The sequence below is a fragment of the Pleurodeles waltl genome, chromosome 7, assembly GCF_031143425.1.
Source record: "Pleurodeles waltl isolate 20211129_DDA chromosome 7, aPleWal1.hap1.20221129, whole genome shotgun sequence".
Classification (NCBI taxonomy): Eukaryota; Metazoa; Chordata; class Amphibia; order Caudata; family Salamandridae; genus Pleurodeles; species Pleurodeles waltl.
The window spans coordinates 1422256286-1422272647 of NC_090446.1; the positions used below are offsets into that span (position 1 = coordinate 1422256286).

At 38.2% G+C, this 16362-nt stretch overlaps 1 protein-coding gene across 1 annotated transcript in view; it reads right to left on the reverse strand.

The window, feature by feature from the left end:
* LOC138246437 (zinc finger protein RFP-like) overlaps positions 1-16362 on the reverse strand; it is a 200225-nt gene that overhangs the window by 45083 nt on the left and 138780 nt on the right. Inside the window, exon 8 of the mRNA XM_069201048.1 lies at positions 16012-16065. Within this exon, the coding sequence (XP_069057149.1) occupies positions 16012-16065 (54 nt within the window). The remainder of the gene's footprint in view (positions 1-16011; positions 16066-16362) is intronic.

Sequence of the window (16362 nt, forward strand, 5' to 3'; positions counted from 1 at the left end):
TTTTTTTTTCTCAATAAAGAAGTCAAGTGATGGAGAGTGGCACAGACCTTCCACTGGAAGATTTTTTCATTTAATCTATTTTAAATGACAAATCAACAAACATAGATATAGAGCTATTACTTATGTCATATATTGTTAAAGATGGTAAATGTTGTGTCATTCCAGATACACAATTTTAAAGAGTATTACATGTTTTTAGTACTTGTTGACATATTTGTACATAGTTGAACATGTTGTTATTTATTTATTTTTGTTCATCATATTCCACAAGAGGCAGGAGGTGCAAAAAGTATACTAAACTGAGCCAAAGTGTCCGAGGGTTGTAATCTCCTAGACCAAGCCTCATTCAAACTGCTTAAGGAAGTTTTGTGGGAGCCACCACTCAAATCCTCTTTATTGAAACTACTCTTTAACCCCTTAGTTGCTGGGCCTTTCCCCTCCCCAATGCTGAGCCCATTTTTGGCTACTTTGGGTAGTTTGCACTTAGGCCCCCATAACTTTTTATGCACAGATGCTACAAAAAAACAAAAAAACATCTAGTATTGTCCATGCAAGTGAGATCAACAAAGGTTTTGCAGTGCTAAAATCACTGTCTTCCCAGCTTTAAGAAACAGGTGAACTTGAATCATAAAACCAAATTTTTTAACACAGTTTTGGCACTTTACTGGGACAGACCCCGTTTTTTAAAAACATTTTGTGCTTTCAGCCTCCTTCCAGTTAGTGACAGAAATTAGTGTGAAAACAGTGGTGGATACTGGACGGCTAATCATTTCTGAAAAGTAGATACAATTCTAAAGTCAGCAAGGAGTCAATTTTCTTCCTTCTTCAAGGTTTTCCTAGGGAAAGTAACAGTTGAAATAAAAACAAATATTGAAATTGAGTTAAAAAAACAGTCATTTTGGTCCACATTTTCTTCTTTAACTTTTTCCAGCTATGGCAGATTTCTGAAAGCAATATACCCTTACATCTGCTGGACTCTTTTGGTTACGGGGATATATAGGGCTAGTAGGAACATTAAGAACCCAAGGAACCCAGAGCCAATAAATGAGCTGCACCTTGCAATGGGTTTTCATTGTATACCGGGTATACAGCGATTCATTTGGTTAAATATAAAGAGTGAAAAACAGGTACCAAGGAAACATGTGTATTTCTGAAATGGGAGTTCAGAAGCAGTGGTTATTTGCACATCTCTGAATTAAGGGGTACCCATCCTAGCATGTGAATGACAGGGTATTGTTCAAAATGAATTCTTTCTTACACATTTTCTTAAATTTGGAAGGCATAAATGTAGAGAAAGGCAGGTGGTAATAACATTTGTTCTTCTATTCTGTGTTCCTCCAAGTGTCCCGATAACAAAGGTACCTCACTTGTGTGGGTAGGCCTGGTGCCCACAACAGGAAACGTCCCAAAAGGCAACATGGACACATTACATTTTTCCACTGAAAACTGACTCGATTTTAGCACTGAGTGCCTAGCTCTGAATTTCGGCCTCTCAGTCAGCCGGCACCTTGGGAAATCTAGCAAACCTATACATTTTTTTAAACTAGACACCTAGAGGAATCCAGAATTGGTGGGTACTTCACTAGTGTGGGTAGGCTTGGTGCCCGCGACATGAAACGCCCCAAAACACAATGTGGACACATCACATTTTCCCATTGAAAATGGATGCATTTTTTTGCAAAGTGCCTAGCTGTAGATTTTGGCCTTTAGCTCAGCTGGCACCAAGGGAAACCTAGAAAACTTATACATGTAAAATAAATTTGACACCTAGCGGAATCCAGAATGTGGTGACTTGTGGGGCTCTCACCAGGTTCTGTCACCCAGAAACCTTTGCAAACCTCACAATTTGTCTAAAAATAACACATTTTCCTCATATTTCAGCGATGCAAAGTTCTGGAATCCGAGGGAGCCACAAACTTCCTTCCACCCAGCATTCCCCCAAGTCTCCCAAACGAACTGTAGCGATAATGATAAGTAAGGAGACTGTACTAATTAGTCCTGGGATCGGGAACCATTTAGGGAAACCTATCAAACACAGACATTTCTGAGTCCAGGGAGGAATCGCTTGTGAGGATTCCAAAAAGCTTTTTCCCCCCAACTTGTCCCGATAAAAACGCTACCCCACTTTTTTGCCTGGGCTCAGTGCCCGTGACGGGACTGGATCACACAATGGTCAATGGTAGTCCTTATATGAGGGCTACTGTTGACCCTGTGGTGATCCATTCCTGACACAGGCACTAGGCACAGGCACACAAGTGGGGCAGAATTTTTATCAGGACAAGGGGAAATGCTGGATTGTAGGAATTTTGTGAAACCCTGCATATTCCTGTAGTTTGCGTGATGAAATCCAAGGAAAACTAGAGTTTTGATTCAACATTTTACCTTTGCAGAGTATTCTGAGCAAGAAAACTTTGAGGAATCCATACAAACCACACCCCAGTGGTCTCCCACAGGTGTCTAGTTTTCAGAAATATCTGGGTTTGGTAGGTTTCCCTATATCGATACCAAGCACAGGACCAAAAACGAAGGTACCCGCCAGGTTGTTTTGTGGTAGAAAATGTTGATGTTTCCACAATACGATTTGGGCCCTTCCCTGTTGCGGCCCTGTGCGAAGATGGGAAATACCCAAACCATCTGACTCGTCCAGTAGGACTGCAAGTTGGGTTTCTGCACTCACCCCATTTTGAGTGTAAGGCCCAAAAATATCTTCAAATCAACCAGCGAAGCGGTAGTCCACTGGTGTGTCCTTGAGTGGGGCCTAGAGTGCCTCCATGCTCTCTCAGAAATAATTCTGCACTCATATTTGTTTGCTGCACAATTTGCTGAAGGAAGTCAACATCCAAAAAGAGACAGATGTAGTTGACCAGCAAAAAGTTGGCCATATTGACTTGTCCATCATCACCATTAAAAGGTGGAATTTGGGGCTGACATAAACTGGGAGGGGGCTGCCAAGGGAGCACTCTGTCTGTGCTTGCCGCCACATGCACCTGTTCTCTTTGTTGGGCTAACCTGCTGCACAGACTGTGTTTGCAGAGGGAGAGCACGACTGTCCTCATCGCAACCCTCAGAATCACTGGAAGAGGAGTTGTCAGATCCCCTCCGCCAAACTCATAATGAAGCCCTTACTAGTCATACTGGAAAAGCATATATACCAAGAGAAATGGGGGCTATATTATAAGAAAAAAGAAAATCATCCCAAGTCATATTTGGAATATTTCATGGCAGATCCTGGGGGGAGATGGCTAATTGCCAATGTCAGAGTGCATTGCATATGTTTCTCACTAGTAGGTTATTATGGCCCAAATATAGATGATCCGAACCCCACTCAGCGAACTATATAATCAATTAGTTGATACAGGGAACTATATAATAATCAGTGGGGATTTTAATGTTTTGATATATTCCGCTTTACAGTAGATGAATCCACTATTAGACCAACAGTTAATTCCCCGAGCAGGGTGCATTTACCACCTAATGAAGAATCTGGGCTTAAGAGATGCTTGGCGACAGAAGATAAGGGCTATACTTACCATAATAAGAAATATGGTTTTGCCTCCAGAATATATTTTGTTTGACGGACTTGTGGCTGGGGAATACGATGAAGGGGGTAACACATCAACCAGAGCATCTCTAAGACCACTTCATTATAAAATTTTAACTTTCTCTTGATAGCAGCCCTACTCCCCCTAGATGGACTCTTGATAGTCATTAATAGGGGAGCAAGAGATTATTAACTATTTGAAAAGGGATACAGCAGAATATTTTGAATCTGATAAAGATCCCCCCCCCAATATAATATATTGGATCCATACAAGGCTTCTATTCAGAGGCGATTGATTAGTTACATGGCATATAAAAGTAAAGAAAATAACAAAGCGACGGAGCTAGATATGAAAATTAGAGAAACTTATAAGAGGCTGAATAGTTACTCCTGCTAACAAGCAGACTTACAAAGGCAGATTAAAGTGGCCAAGGGATCCTTAACAGAATGTTTAGAATGGGTGGTACATATGGGGGATGCAAGCAAGTTGGGACGCAACAAATACAGTGAGGGGTGTGGGAATTACTGGCCTGGAAGACAAGAGTGGCGACTGCCAGAAATATAATTAAGGAAATAGAGAATAAAGAGACCAAGAAACACTGCCTAAAAGACTCTGATATTAAAATGGCCTTTGTTAAGTACTTTCATGATTTATATGCCAATGACTTAACTACCAAAGAAGAAATAGAAAACGGATAGTCTTCCTACAATAGACAGGGATGTGTACCAGTAGCTTAATCAAGAAATGAGTATGGCAGAAGTAGACAACATTGTTAAAGGTTAAAAAAAATGGGAAGGCACCTGGCTCTAAAGGCATACCAAATGAGTTATATAAGGTAAGAGCTTACTCCCATTTTATCTAAAATAATAAATGCGGTGTATGTAGAAGCCCTTCCCGTTCCAGCCTTGTGGAATCACGCAACAATAATTCTAACTTTAAAACCAAGCAAAACCCCAAAAAGGTGTGAATCATGCAGATCTACATCTTTGCTTATTAATTCTTTTAAGATCTAAGCACAAATATTAGCCAAAAGATTACATAAAGTGATCAGAGGGACCTGTTCATGAGTATCAAAATGGTTTCATGAAAAATAGACAATTACATAAATTGATCCATGGCTTGGTAAGTGCGTTTGATGTGGCAACATAATCAAACTCTCCTCTGACCATTGTGACCATTGAGGCTTCTAAGGCCTATGAGTTTGACATTTATTTACTCAGTCATCACGCATAATGGGTTAAGAGATAACTTTCTTAAGGCAATTAAAACTATTTAGAAAGAACCATCTACCAGGATTTTGTTTAATGGTAATCTTACATCGCAACTTCAAATAGAGAGAGGTACTCGTCAAGGATGCCAATTGTCTCCTACTGTTTACCCTATATATTGAACTGCTTGCTAGAAGGAACAGACGACTATATCCTTCCAATTTCATGAGTAGATTAAAAAAGATGTCCTTTATGCAGATGACTTCATGATTTACATAGACATTAAAGCCTCACTTCCTGCAATCTTCAATATTGTAAATTTAAAAAAAACAATGGGAATGTTTCAGACTACCTAATAAATGAAAATAAAACACAACTTATGACTTGGAATGGCTCTGCTGACAACCCATTAGGAAAGAAAGAAATTAGATAGCTAGGAGTACGAGTGATGAAATGGCTAGACAGTATGGCACAAATACATTTCTCAAAATTTATAATGGAAATTAAGAAACTCTTGCATTTATGGACCTATCTTCCCCTTTCTACCCTAGGAAGAACCAACTTAATTAAAATGATGATCCTTCCAAAATTCACCTTTATTTTCAATGCACTACTACTAGACTTCAGGGCAGAATGGTGTAAAGAAACTCCAGGGGGAACTGGGTAGTTTTATCTGCGCTAATAAAAGTCTGAGAGTTGCCTGGAAGAAATGACATAAAAAGAAAATAGATGGAGGCATAGCATTCTCAGATTTTCATATGTATTGCTGTGCTTTCAAATGAAAAATGTTAGGATATTATTGACCAATGGTTATCAGCAGGTGTACCCGTGTTACCACACATTACCCTAAGAGCTCCCTGAAGAAGACAATTACTTTCTTTTTAAATTTGGACATCCACATTTGAAAAAAAATACATGTTGTTATTGACATATTGTATACGGTTTAGATCTCTTACTAACATACTTTAGATGAGTCATGCTAGTAGGGTATAATCATATGATCAATACCACAATCAACATATGCGTGGCAGTTAATTACAAAAAGCACACGATTCTGTAGGTAGAATGATGAAAATGTTACACCATCTAATGTCTTATTGCTTTAGGTTTTCTGCAGAGTGAAGTTTGTATATTGATTGCAGCATCTCTTATCAACTTGTTTTCAAGTTCAAGTTTATTATGTTACAGAGCTCCGATGGAGATCCACATAAAATAATACATAAATATACAAAAAGAAGAACAATAATAGTAGGGAATGGGTTAAACTTTGATAAACAAATTGATTAAGCTAATACAAAGTTAAAAACCACTTAAAATAGTTAAAAACTGTAGCACAAAACACTTAATTAGGCGGAATGAATAAGACTTGTAATAGATTAGAAGCAGTACTAAACGAAAAGGATAGGCAAATAGGGCACAGCCACTTAGGACGATAAGGCAATAGGGCTGGGCAAATGAAAACAACATTTTTCAAATCTTGGATGCCATTATAGCATAAATTACAAATAGTGGAAGAGCCAAACCATTTTGCTGGTAATGTGTTCAAGGGAAGCGGCCCCTGTCACAGCAGGAGACAGAATCTTCTCACCCTATGAGGCAAGTTCCAGATAAGGTAGGGCTGTGTGATCCTTGGCCTTAAGGAATCACATATTAAATGAAAACTCTGTCTATGTGCGCAGGCCTAGCTGCCCCGGCAGAAACTCACTGCCCAAGTTGCTTTCCTGAGTGTGGGTTTAAGCTGTGCTGGAGAGAGAGTAAAAATTGCAGAGAGATCTAATTGTAAATGATCCATGGCATATAAAAAGTTCCTGCAGATGGTATATTTTACTTTATGACCAGCTAATATTTATTTTTTTATCAGTGACCGCAAAGAGTCGTCACTGCACGTCATCAAATTAAACATCCAACAAATTACCGCAGCCAGGCCTTGAATAAAAGAGCTGCGCATGCCCAACTCAAGTCTTAATAACGGTACAGAAAAGGTGAAGTTTACAGTTAAAATATTTCTTAAGACACGTCCCTCGAGTTTATCGAGAAAGATCCACTTTGATACCGAAATATGTTCTATACCATACAATAGAGCTGGAGGTATCTTCACCCGATAAACCTCTAAGAGATGTTTATAATGCCTTCTGCCTGTTGCCCTATATAAGGTGTACAGACCGTCAGCTTGGGAGTGGGCCTTCATTTGATTATGCTCAATATGCTCTCTGTCTTCACGGCTCCCACAGACAATTTTACCCCAAAATGCGTAAGAGGTTACTCTTTCAAGGTGTTGAGCTCCCAAGGTCCAGTTAAAATTGCTGTACTTTAATCTTTTGTCCCCATGAAAGCACAAGATTTTGCTCTTTGACCAATTTATCTTTAAAAAGTGAGCTTTAGTGTATTGTTCGAGGGCTTTTAGTCTGTTATTAAGCTCCTTTGGGGTATGATCTAAAATTATTATGTCATCTGCATAAAGTGGACAGCATAGCAATCTATCTCCTAATTTGGGAGCAAAGCCCTCACATAAAGTTAGATATGCTGGTAAATCCGAAAGATACAGGGAAAATAACAGTGGAGCCAACATACATCCTTGTTTTAGGCTGTTTTTGTTTGAAATGACATGAGATAGACCTTGTTTTCCCCCTAGCAAAACTCTGCACCAGGTGGAGGAGTGAAGAGCTACCACAAGGTCACAGAGAATGCCGGGCATACCAAATCTTAGGAGCTTCTTCCATCACAAGACACGGCCTACCTTATCAAATGCTATGGAAACATTTATGAAGGCTGAATAGATCACTTCTCCCATCACAGAGACATATTTTTCATTAATTACTTGCAAAACAGAGATATTGTCAATTGTGCCAGGATTTCGCATAAAGCCTGACTGCTCTAAGGGGATAATTTTGTACCTTTCTCCCCAATCATTTATCTGTGACAACAAGAATTTAGTAAAGAATTTTCTGACCACATCCAAAAGTGCAATCTTGCAGTAATTCGTAGGACAATTTTAATCCCCTTTTTTATACAGAGGGACAATGACACTACCCTTCCAAGATTGAGAAACATCCCTGGCTTCATATCGTGTTTTATTAGCAATATTGGAATTTCATCCGGCCTCATTGCAGCAGAACAACGCATTCCTCTTATAGCAGCCTCAGTTTCTTTTAGGGTTGGATATGAGTATGAGGAATCAAATTTGGTTTGAGGGAATTTCACGTAGTCCCATTAGAAGCATAAAGGTCAGATAGAAAATTCGACTAGCTTAATTCACTAATGGATATTGGGAGGGGCCTGGTTCTTGTGCCACACCCCTCTGCGATCAAGGACCAAAACTGCATGGTATAGCTGAAAGAGGCTGCTTCTCTTATTTCAACACAGACACTGTGGCATCCTTTTTTAGGTGCACTGTTAACCTCCTTCTCCTTCTTTTTAAGATGTCTAGCTGGGATTGCCTCACAGATGTATAATCCCAATACTGTTTGCGAATAAGAGCATTAATTTCTCTATTCACTAATAAAAGGGAGCGGAGTTTTACTATATATTTATTCTGAGGTTTTCGACTGGGGATTGAAACAACCAGTTGCATGATACTAGTGAAACTCTCCATTACTTTTCCTGCCCAGCTAACAAGATCATTCAAGGTACTTTGCAGGATTCCTTTGAGCCCCTTAAAACTACTTGGGGACCAATATGTTCTACCATTTTTAACATTTAGCTGGGGGTGCGGCCCTGCTAAATTCCATGAATCAGTGAGTTGTGCCTTCAAATCAAGAGATACTACTGGAACATTATGATCAATAAGGGTAGTCTGTAGTACTATTATGTCATTTAATGGAGAAAAAGACTGATAGTTTGTTACCACGTAGTCCAGGATGGCGATTTATGAGTAGAATGGGCTGGGGAGTCAGATGGGAGTGTATCCATTGGCAACAATACAATCATTCTCTCTCAAGTACTCGAGAAAAAGCTTCACATGCTTATTAAGCCTTATTTTGTGAGGAAAAGTACAAGGCGGTAATCCAAATGCTTCTTATTTTTTCTCATCCCAGAAGGATGCAAGCCCAGGGTTAGAAATCTTAAAATTTAGATCTCCTACCATGATGATTTGGGTTCCTGGGTCCCTGTCACAGAGTTCTTTAATGTAAAGAAATGCCTTAACTAAGAGATTATTAGAAGGGACGTCAGGAGGAACATATTAGTTAATCAAACTAAGGGAGATTACCTTGTCTCCGACACCAATGTAGTGTAAAGTTACTGCTAAAAACAAATTACTGGAATCCCTAAAGCATTCATGCTGCCAATGCAGTCTATTCGACAGCAAACATGCAACCCCCTCCCTTTGCGTGACCCCTCATTGAGAGGGAAGCTTTACAGCAAAAGCAATAATAATTTTTAATCTGCAACTCCCCAATAGACAAGGTTTCTTGGAGAAAAATTATATCAGGCTTGAGAGAGTTCAGAAAATAAATCTTTTCCACTTTATACCTGCCACATTCCAAGATAAAAGGGTAAGCTCATTGCTACATTGATGGTGCTGTTAGCCTGGAGGTTGTGGTAGAACTTCTTAATACTGCTGGTAGCCAATGCGAAGAGTGGGGATTAATGCTCATATCAGGAGGCGGACAGACAGGAGAGTCCCTAAATAATACTTCTTGGCCATAAGCCCCAAGGTGAGTTTTTAAATCCTGATAAGTGTGAGAGTTAGTGTCATGTTTAACTAAAGGGATGCCTATGGGAAAAAGGTTTCCACACCTCATCTGGAGGTTGGAGGTCCCACTTGGTTAACCTTAAACCCGTCTTGCTCAAGACAGGAACTACATTGATACCTTTACATTGTAAAGACTCTAAATTACTTAAGATTTTGTTAACAGGAAATTTAGAGAAAAACGATACACAATTCAAGGAACCAAAGTCCGCAACCTTCAAAGAGACCAAATGTATATCCCTACTTTAAATCATTCTAAGAGGTTCAATAACAGAAAAACGTTTTTATTGAGCTCTGTTAAAAAAGAGATCATTGTCAAATAAAAGCATAAAATCTAAAGTTAAGGTATCCTCAGGGTACCGACCCTGTCCTCTTCTGATAGGTTTCAGCCAAGTCTGAGCGAGTATAAGTCCTGTGGTAGCTTCAAAGGATTGTGCAGAGGGATTTAGGGATGACCTAATTGGTTGAGAGATAGTTGACTCACAAGCTGAAATTAGGTTGACCATTTCAGGGTTGCTGATGGGTGGATGGAGTTCACACGTTGACAAAGAGACAGTAGGTGCAAGGCGAGAATGTAAGGCTGGAGCCTCCTGGTTTAAGGAATCTTGCAGGCCAGATTGATCTTTAGAGAATCGTATCTTTCTCTGATCTTTTTTGGGATGTCTCCGGATTGATTTTTTGGACATTTTGACTGTTTTCCTTTTATATATTGGAGGCTGTACAGGAGTACCCAAGTTACTAGTCAAGATATTTGCCTTTGGTTGAGCTTTCAAAATTGGAAACATAACCGTCTCAGAGTTTTGGCAGGCTGGTTCCAGGTCTGTCTTTGTTGAAAAGTCTCTTAATATGAATCTAATGGAATTGACTGGGCTCTCAATTGGCATATGATTTGTAGGGGATAATTCCACCTGTGGTACTCCAGCCTGGGAGCAAAAGTCAGTACCAAGTGGTCTTTCGTTGTTTATGATAGTGTGATTCCGTGCTAAGAGATCATTGTTATACTGCGTAAGAAATCCAGGATATACTCCATTGCCAGTTGTCAATTCTTTTAAAATGGTCGTTACGGAGTCAAGAATACAATCAGATCCACCAAACAATTTTTCTAAAAGGTTCAAAATAGAGGATAAGAGACACTCTAGGCTTAAGAGCGAAGAGGAGACCAAAACATTTTGATCAGGATTATTGCTTGAAGGATTAATAGTTCAGGTTGGGTGTTGTTGAAAGATGAGAACAAAGAGAGGAATGGTTGGAGGGTGTGCTACTAAAGAGCTGTAGTCCCGTGGATGGAGGTACAAGCGATGGCGGGGAGATTTTGCTTCCTGGTGTGATCCATATCTTTGGATAACCAGATGTACATTATGACAGCATATATAAAAGCTCCAAGCATTGGTATAATGGTCCTAAAGCTGTGGTTTTGACTCTTAAGGACCCCCTCTGAATCACTACTGGAAGCATGGGATCCCAAGCAATTTGCATGATTTACATTTCAAACAGTAATTCACAAAATATACATGAACAAGTACCAGATCTGAGAAAGCTTTATCACATAAGGACCTCTCATCTCTCCATAGCCTCTATGTCACATGTAATTCATTTATATAGTAGCACCTCTCATACCAGTGTAGGGTGTCAGAGCACTTTACAGGGGACTGCACAGTATAGGATTGACATATCATCCACACTGATAGGCATTTACTAGGAGTGCTTGGTCTAGAGAAGCACAGACTCAGGATTTAGAGCATAACACAGTGGTTAGTGTTTCATTTAATAATAAGAATGTATTTTTACCCAAGCAGACCTTTTTTAGCAGCATAAGAATAATGAAAGACTGGGAAAAAGACATAACTTTCTAGTTTGTACCATGCCGTTTGCATGCAGCTCTTTGGAAGTTCATAGCTCACTGTGCTAGATTACAATTATAACTTATGAACTGCACAGTAACAAAACAATGTGTGTGACTAAAGCAGTAACGCACTGTGCTATGCACAAAAAATATTGTTCTTTGCATGATACACATTCTTTACAGCAGGCATATTGACCATCTGCGCTACGTTAGATGAGTCAAAACGGCCACTAGACAAAACTCCGATCTCTCTCCAGCAGGTACGTTAAAGTTAATGCTGAATTTTACTAATGAATATTAATGTATTCTAAGTGTTGAATTTGCATAGAAAATGAGTTAACGTAGAAAAATAATATACGCATTTGAAACTGCGCCTACTTGAGTGGCCACCTATGATCACAAAGTGTACTAACTAATAGCTTATTAATGTAAAATGTTGAGCTCATGTTTGGATTAATGTAGTAGTAAGTCATATTAATGGTCATGTGTTATGTATTTGCTTCATTAATCATAGGCCTTACTTTAGCGAGGTCTTGGGCCTAGTTGCACGGCCTCATTTCAAGATGCATTGCTTAGGCGATTTTTAAAATGGCTGTTTAATAGAATTAAATTGTGATTTTCCACTGTGTGGACCGGATGTTAGTAGCTGAAATTCTTTCCCATGAGAACTGCTCTTTAGAATATTCTGTACTAGCTAGGGAAACATTGTATAACTTAGTGTGTGTAAAGATGACCTGGGAAGTAGTTTTAGGAAATCTAACGTAGCCAGACTGCACTGAGAGGAGAGAAGCCATTCTCCCCATTCTTCTTGAGTGTTTCGTTATTCTTTCTGAACTGCATGAAGAAACTTTGCTTTCCTGAACTTTAATGATGAATTCCAATGCCTTGCTGACTGAACTGAGGAAGACTGTCACAGCTTGTTGAACCATACTGAGACAAGGTATAAGACGATGTTACTGATTGTTATGCCTATTTGCTTTTGTCCCTAGGTACCAACTGCTAATTTTGACAGAGCCTTAGATAGATGTTTTTTCTAAATTTGTATTGACAAAAATTGTTTTGCATGAAGCCCAAACATGCTACTCTAATCTCAAGGTCAATTGGGGCACTCACTGATGATGCTCACCACATATAATAACAGTTGATGTTTTTTCTTAGCTGAATCTAAATGTATGCCATTTCTTTTGTGCAGTTATTCTTGCTATTGATCTGTACTGTAACGTTAGAATGTGTATTGGTCCAAGCCTTGATTAAATTGATATTCTTAAGGAGATTTGGGCAGCCAGTATTGTTTCTGTATGCCTAACACTTGATTTTGAGACTAAGTTACGTGATATTAGCATTGTTTATATAGGGAAATAAACATTCTAACTTTTACATAAAGGTGTGATTATTCATGGCCGAGAGGTCAAGGTGTGTGGAAATTCTTGACTCTTATGATTGTCAATGCTGTTGATTGTTATTGCTATTGCTATTGATTTGTATTGGTATAGGGTCTCATGGTGGGAACTACTCTAAGCACAGTCAAAAGGTCCATCAACTTACAAACACGTCCCCTTATAAGTTAATGCGAAAATAACAAAATAAGGTCTGACGTGCTAACATTAATCACCAGAGTAATCTTGATGCTTTTATTTTTGCCCTGAAAGCTGCTGGATGTACGAGGAACTTTGCAGTACTTTTAAAACTGCTACACAAAGGAAGTAATATATATAAAAAGAAAGCATGTGCTTCTGTTGCAAGGCCCCACCTGGCAACATGTTTTTCTGCCAGCCCAGGCCTGTGGACCCCCTGGGAGTGTGTCACGGACTCTGGGGGGTCCGCAGACCACAGGTTGGGAACCAATGGCCTAAGCATAATTTTTGTTACCACAATAAAGTCCATGGAGCGCAATTGGGAAAGTTACTGTATTCTCTCAGGAAAACCAGCTGAATGTCAATGAGATCGACTTTCCTCATTGCAAAAAAATAATAGTCATTACAAATAGTTCAAAAAGAAGAATGTGAGCATGAAAAACTGAGTTCTGATGTTAAACAGTGCAAGTCATTGCATTGGAATTTGGTGACTAATGGAGTGTGAGGGACTAAAATCTTAAACTGTCTAGATTCATAAGTATAAACGTATAGCTCTCTATTCATTATAATGCTACAGTTTTCTCCTATAGACCCATATCCTATTTACATTGGGGATTGGATCAGTAATGAATATTGATGCATATATAACCAACCTTATTTCCAAAGATCCAAATACACTGGATCCAGATGAGCTATCCATTAATATGTTGAAATAGGCCTTGCAATGGTGACCCTTTATTCTAACCTCACTGTACAGGGCAATGCTTAAAAGGTTGTGCTTTTTCTGATATCTGGAAAGAAGTGGTATCTATTGCCCTATTTAAAAAGTCTACCCCCAAAATCATGGGGTCCACATATAGCTTTCCACACTGTATTTGTTCTACATTAAAGATATTTGCTACAATGATACAAAGTAAATTGCAAAGACCACAGAAGTCTCCCTTTACTCAATTAGGTGTGTGCAAATTCCATGGTGTGGTTTCTTTTGATGGCAATGTACTTATATGAATGCAAAGACAATCTACGTTCCAGTACTTTTATTGACTTTTCTAAAACTTCTTATTAAGTTGATATGATTAACATGTGAAATACATTGTAACTTTTAGGACTTTCCAAATGATTCATGTTTGCATTTAAAGGGCTTACCCTCCTACTAATGAATCTAATGAAAAAACACAAGGCCATCCATAATACCCATACCTGCTGATGTATGACAGCTATGTATATTGGCAATGACTCTTTAATATTTTAGTGATCCTAATACCAAACTGTCTCAGACACTTGTATTCCCCCCAATTATTAGGCAATTGAATGTTAGCACATTATATTATGCAAATCACAAGCTATTATGTCTCAGAGCCCCTATGTTTCTTCAACGAATGCTGGATGCATTATCTAACTTTTCACATCATTACACCCCCAGAGTGAACTCCAAAAACAATAACATCATGGTATTTGGAGCCATTCATATCCAGAGTGCAGTGTCATGGAGAAGGTGAGAACTTATAAATCTTCACATCACCCTTAGATAACATATCACTGAGATGAATGTATGACTGAGACTGACATCTTTAAAGAAGAGCAGTCAGATATTCATAAAACTTTATTCAGTTCTGTCACAAATAACATAAAAAACAAACAGTAGAGCATGGTTAAATCCAGCAACAACAAAAATAACAGAATCAAACAATAATCTCAGAGCCATCTAAATTCAGGGGTAGCCTCATAGGAATGCCTTAAATAGTTTATTTAATTTATATGATGGACAGCCACTAGTCAATGTTTGCAAAGCCTGAATTATTCATAAAATAACTCCTGGGCCCCCCATATCACTTCCTTCATTGAACTATACCATTGATTAGATGGAAGCACTGCCATTACACGGATTATGTGGCTTTCACAAAAATGCATCTTTAGCTATAATACACTGACACTGAGAACTGGTTGGCAGCAGGGATATTCTTGACCTGGATGTGGTTTATTATGATTAGCTGAGCAAAACCTGAGTCAAATGAGTATTATATACACAAAGCACTACTTGCAGCAAATGGGCCATTCATGTAGGTATATTTTTTTAATTGTGCTTAGAGTGGCTTTATTCCCATGTGATGGCCCTCCTACTGGAAGTTAAATCATTGAAACCGGCTTTTAAAAAGGCAGTCAGCCCTCATTTATATCACCTAGCCATGAAAGCTCGCATATTGTCACTATCTTGTAGAAGTAATAATAATGGGTATGTTTCTTATTTCAGTGGTCCATGTAACACGAAGCAATGCAAAATCCTTAAATGTCCTTGAATGGAAAGCTTGCTTCATCCACGGACTAGTCTCTATGAGTGGTGAGAGCCTGGTGAGGGCCAAGTCACTATAAACAACTATGTAGATTATGTCAAATTTGAATTCTTAGAACATCTATTATTGCAATTTACAGAACTATCACAATTGAACAAGGAATTATTTTCCTGGACACAAGAGATAACACATAATGATATGGATCCCAAATTGTATGACATTTTAAACCCAAACATAAGATCATATGTCATTGTCTGTCACAATATTTTCATAATTGATTTCAAATTTTGGGGAATTGTTAATAACAAATATAACATGGTGTAACCAGAAATCTTAAAAGTAGTGGCAGTCTGAGTTTCAATAATATACTTTGTAGCATGGAGGACATTAAGCTGTATTGGAACACAATTTGTTTGTATTTCCTAAGAAACTAGATTTTAGGTTTATTTAAAAATCAAGATTTTCTATCAATCATGGCATCTTGACTTTTTCACTAAAGAACCGCAATTTAAACAGCAATGTATAATTAGCTTTTTATAATTTATCAGATATATGTTGGGACAGAATTAGAGTCTTCATAACTGTAATCAGTAACATAAAGCTGTAAACAAACACAATGTAATTCAACAAAAGATATGTAGAGCATGTTGTATTCAGACATTATATTGCAGTCCAGTTTTCCATCTAAATGTACTGGAAATCTAAAATGTTACTATAAAGTGTTCTCTTGGGTGTACCATGACTGCAATACATTGGATTTGATTAATTGTTTATTGGACTGTAGCATAGTGCACTAGATGAAATTAATCATTCTGTAACATTAGGACAAATATATGTAGGTATAGACGTTTAACTTTACTTGCCTGCCTCATAATCATATATGACTTTTGCCGAAAGACCATGGAGTGTTTCAGTATCTGTTAAAGTGAAAATTAACAAACTGGTGAGTCAATTGCCAAATACATATTTTTATATTCAAGGCATTATGTTTCTGAGCATGATTTTTAAACAAAACTCCTAACCTATTGAGGGATGATGTTGGAATTTACAGGGATTTAACAATATACTATTCATTTTGCCACCCAACTGAAATTTACTTATGTTGTCAGTATGAAGATTTCATTAAGATTTAAGAAGATGTAAGCAGGTTTTTCATGAAAAAAGAGAACTTGATGTCTGTCTGGACTGATTTACAATGAATTTCTATATTTGAA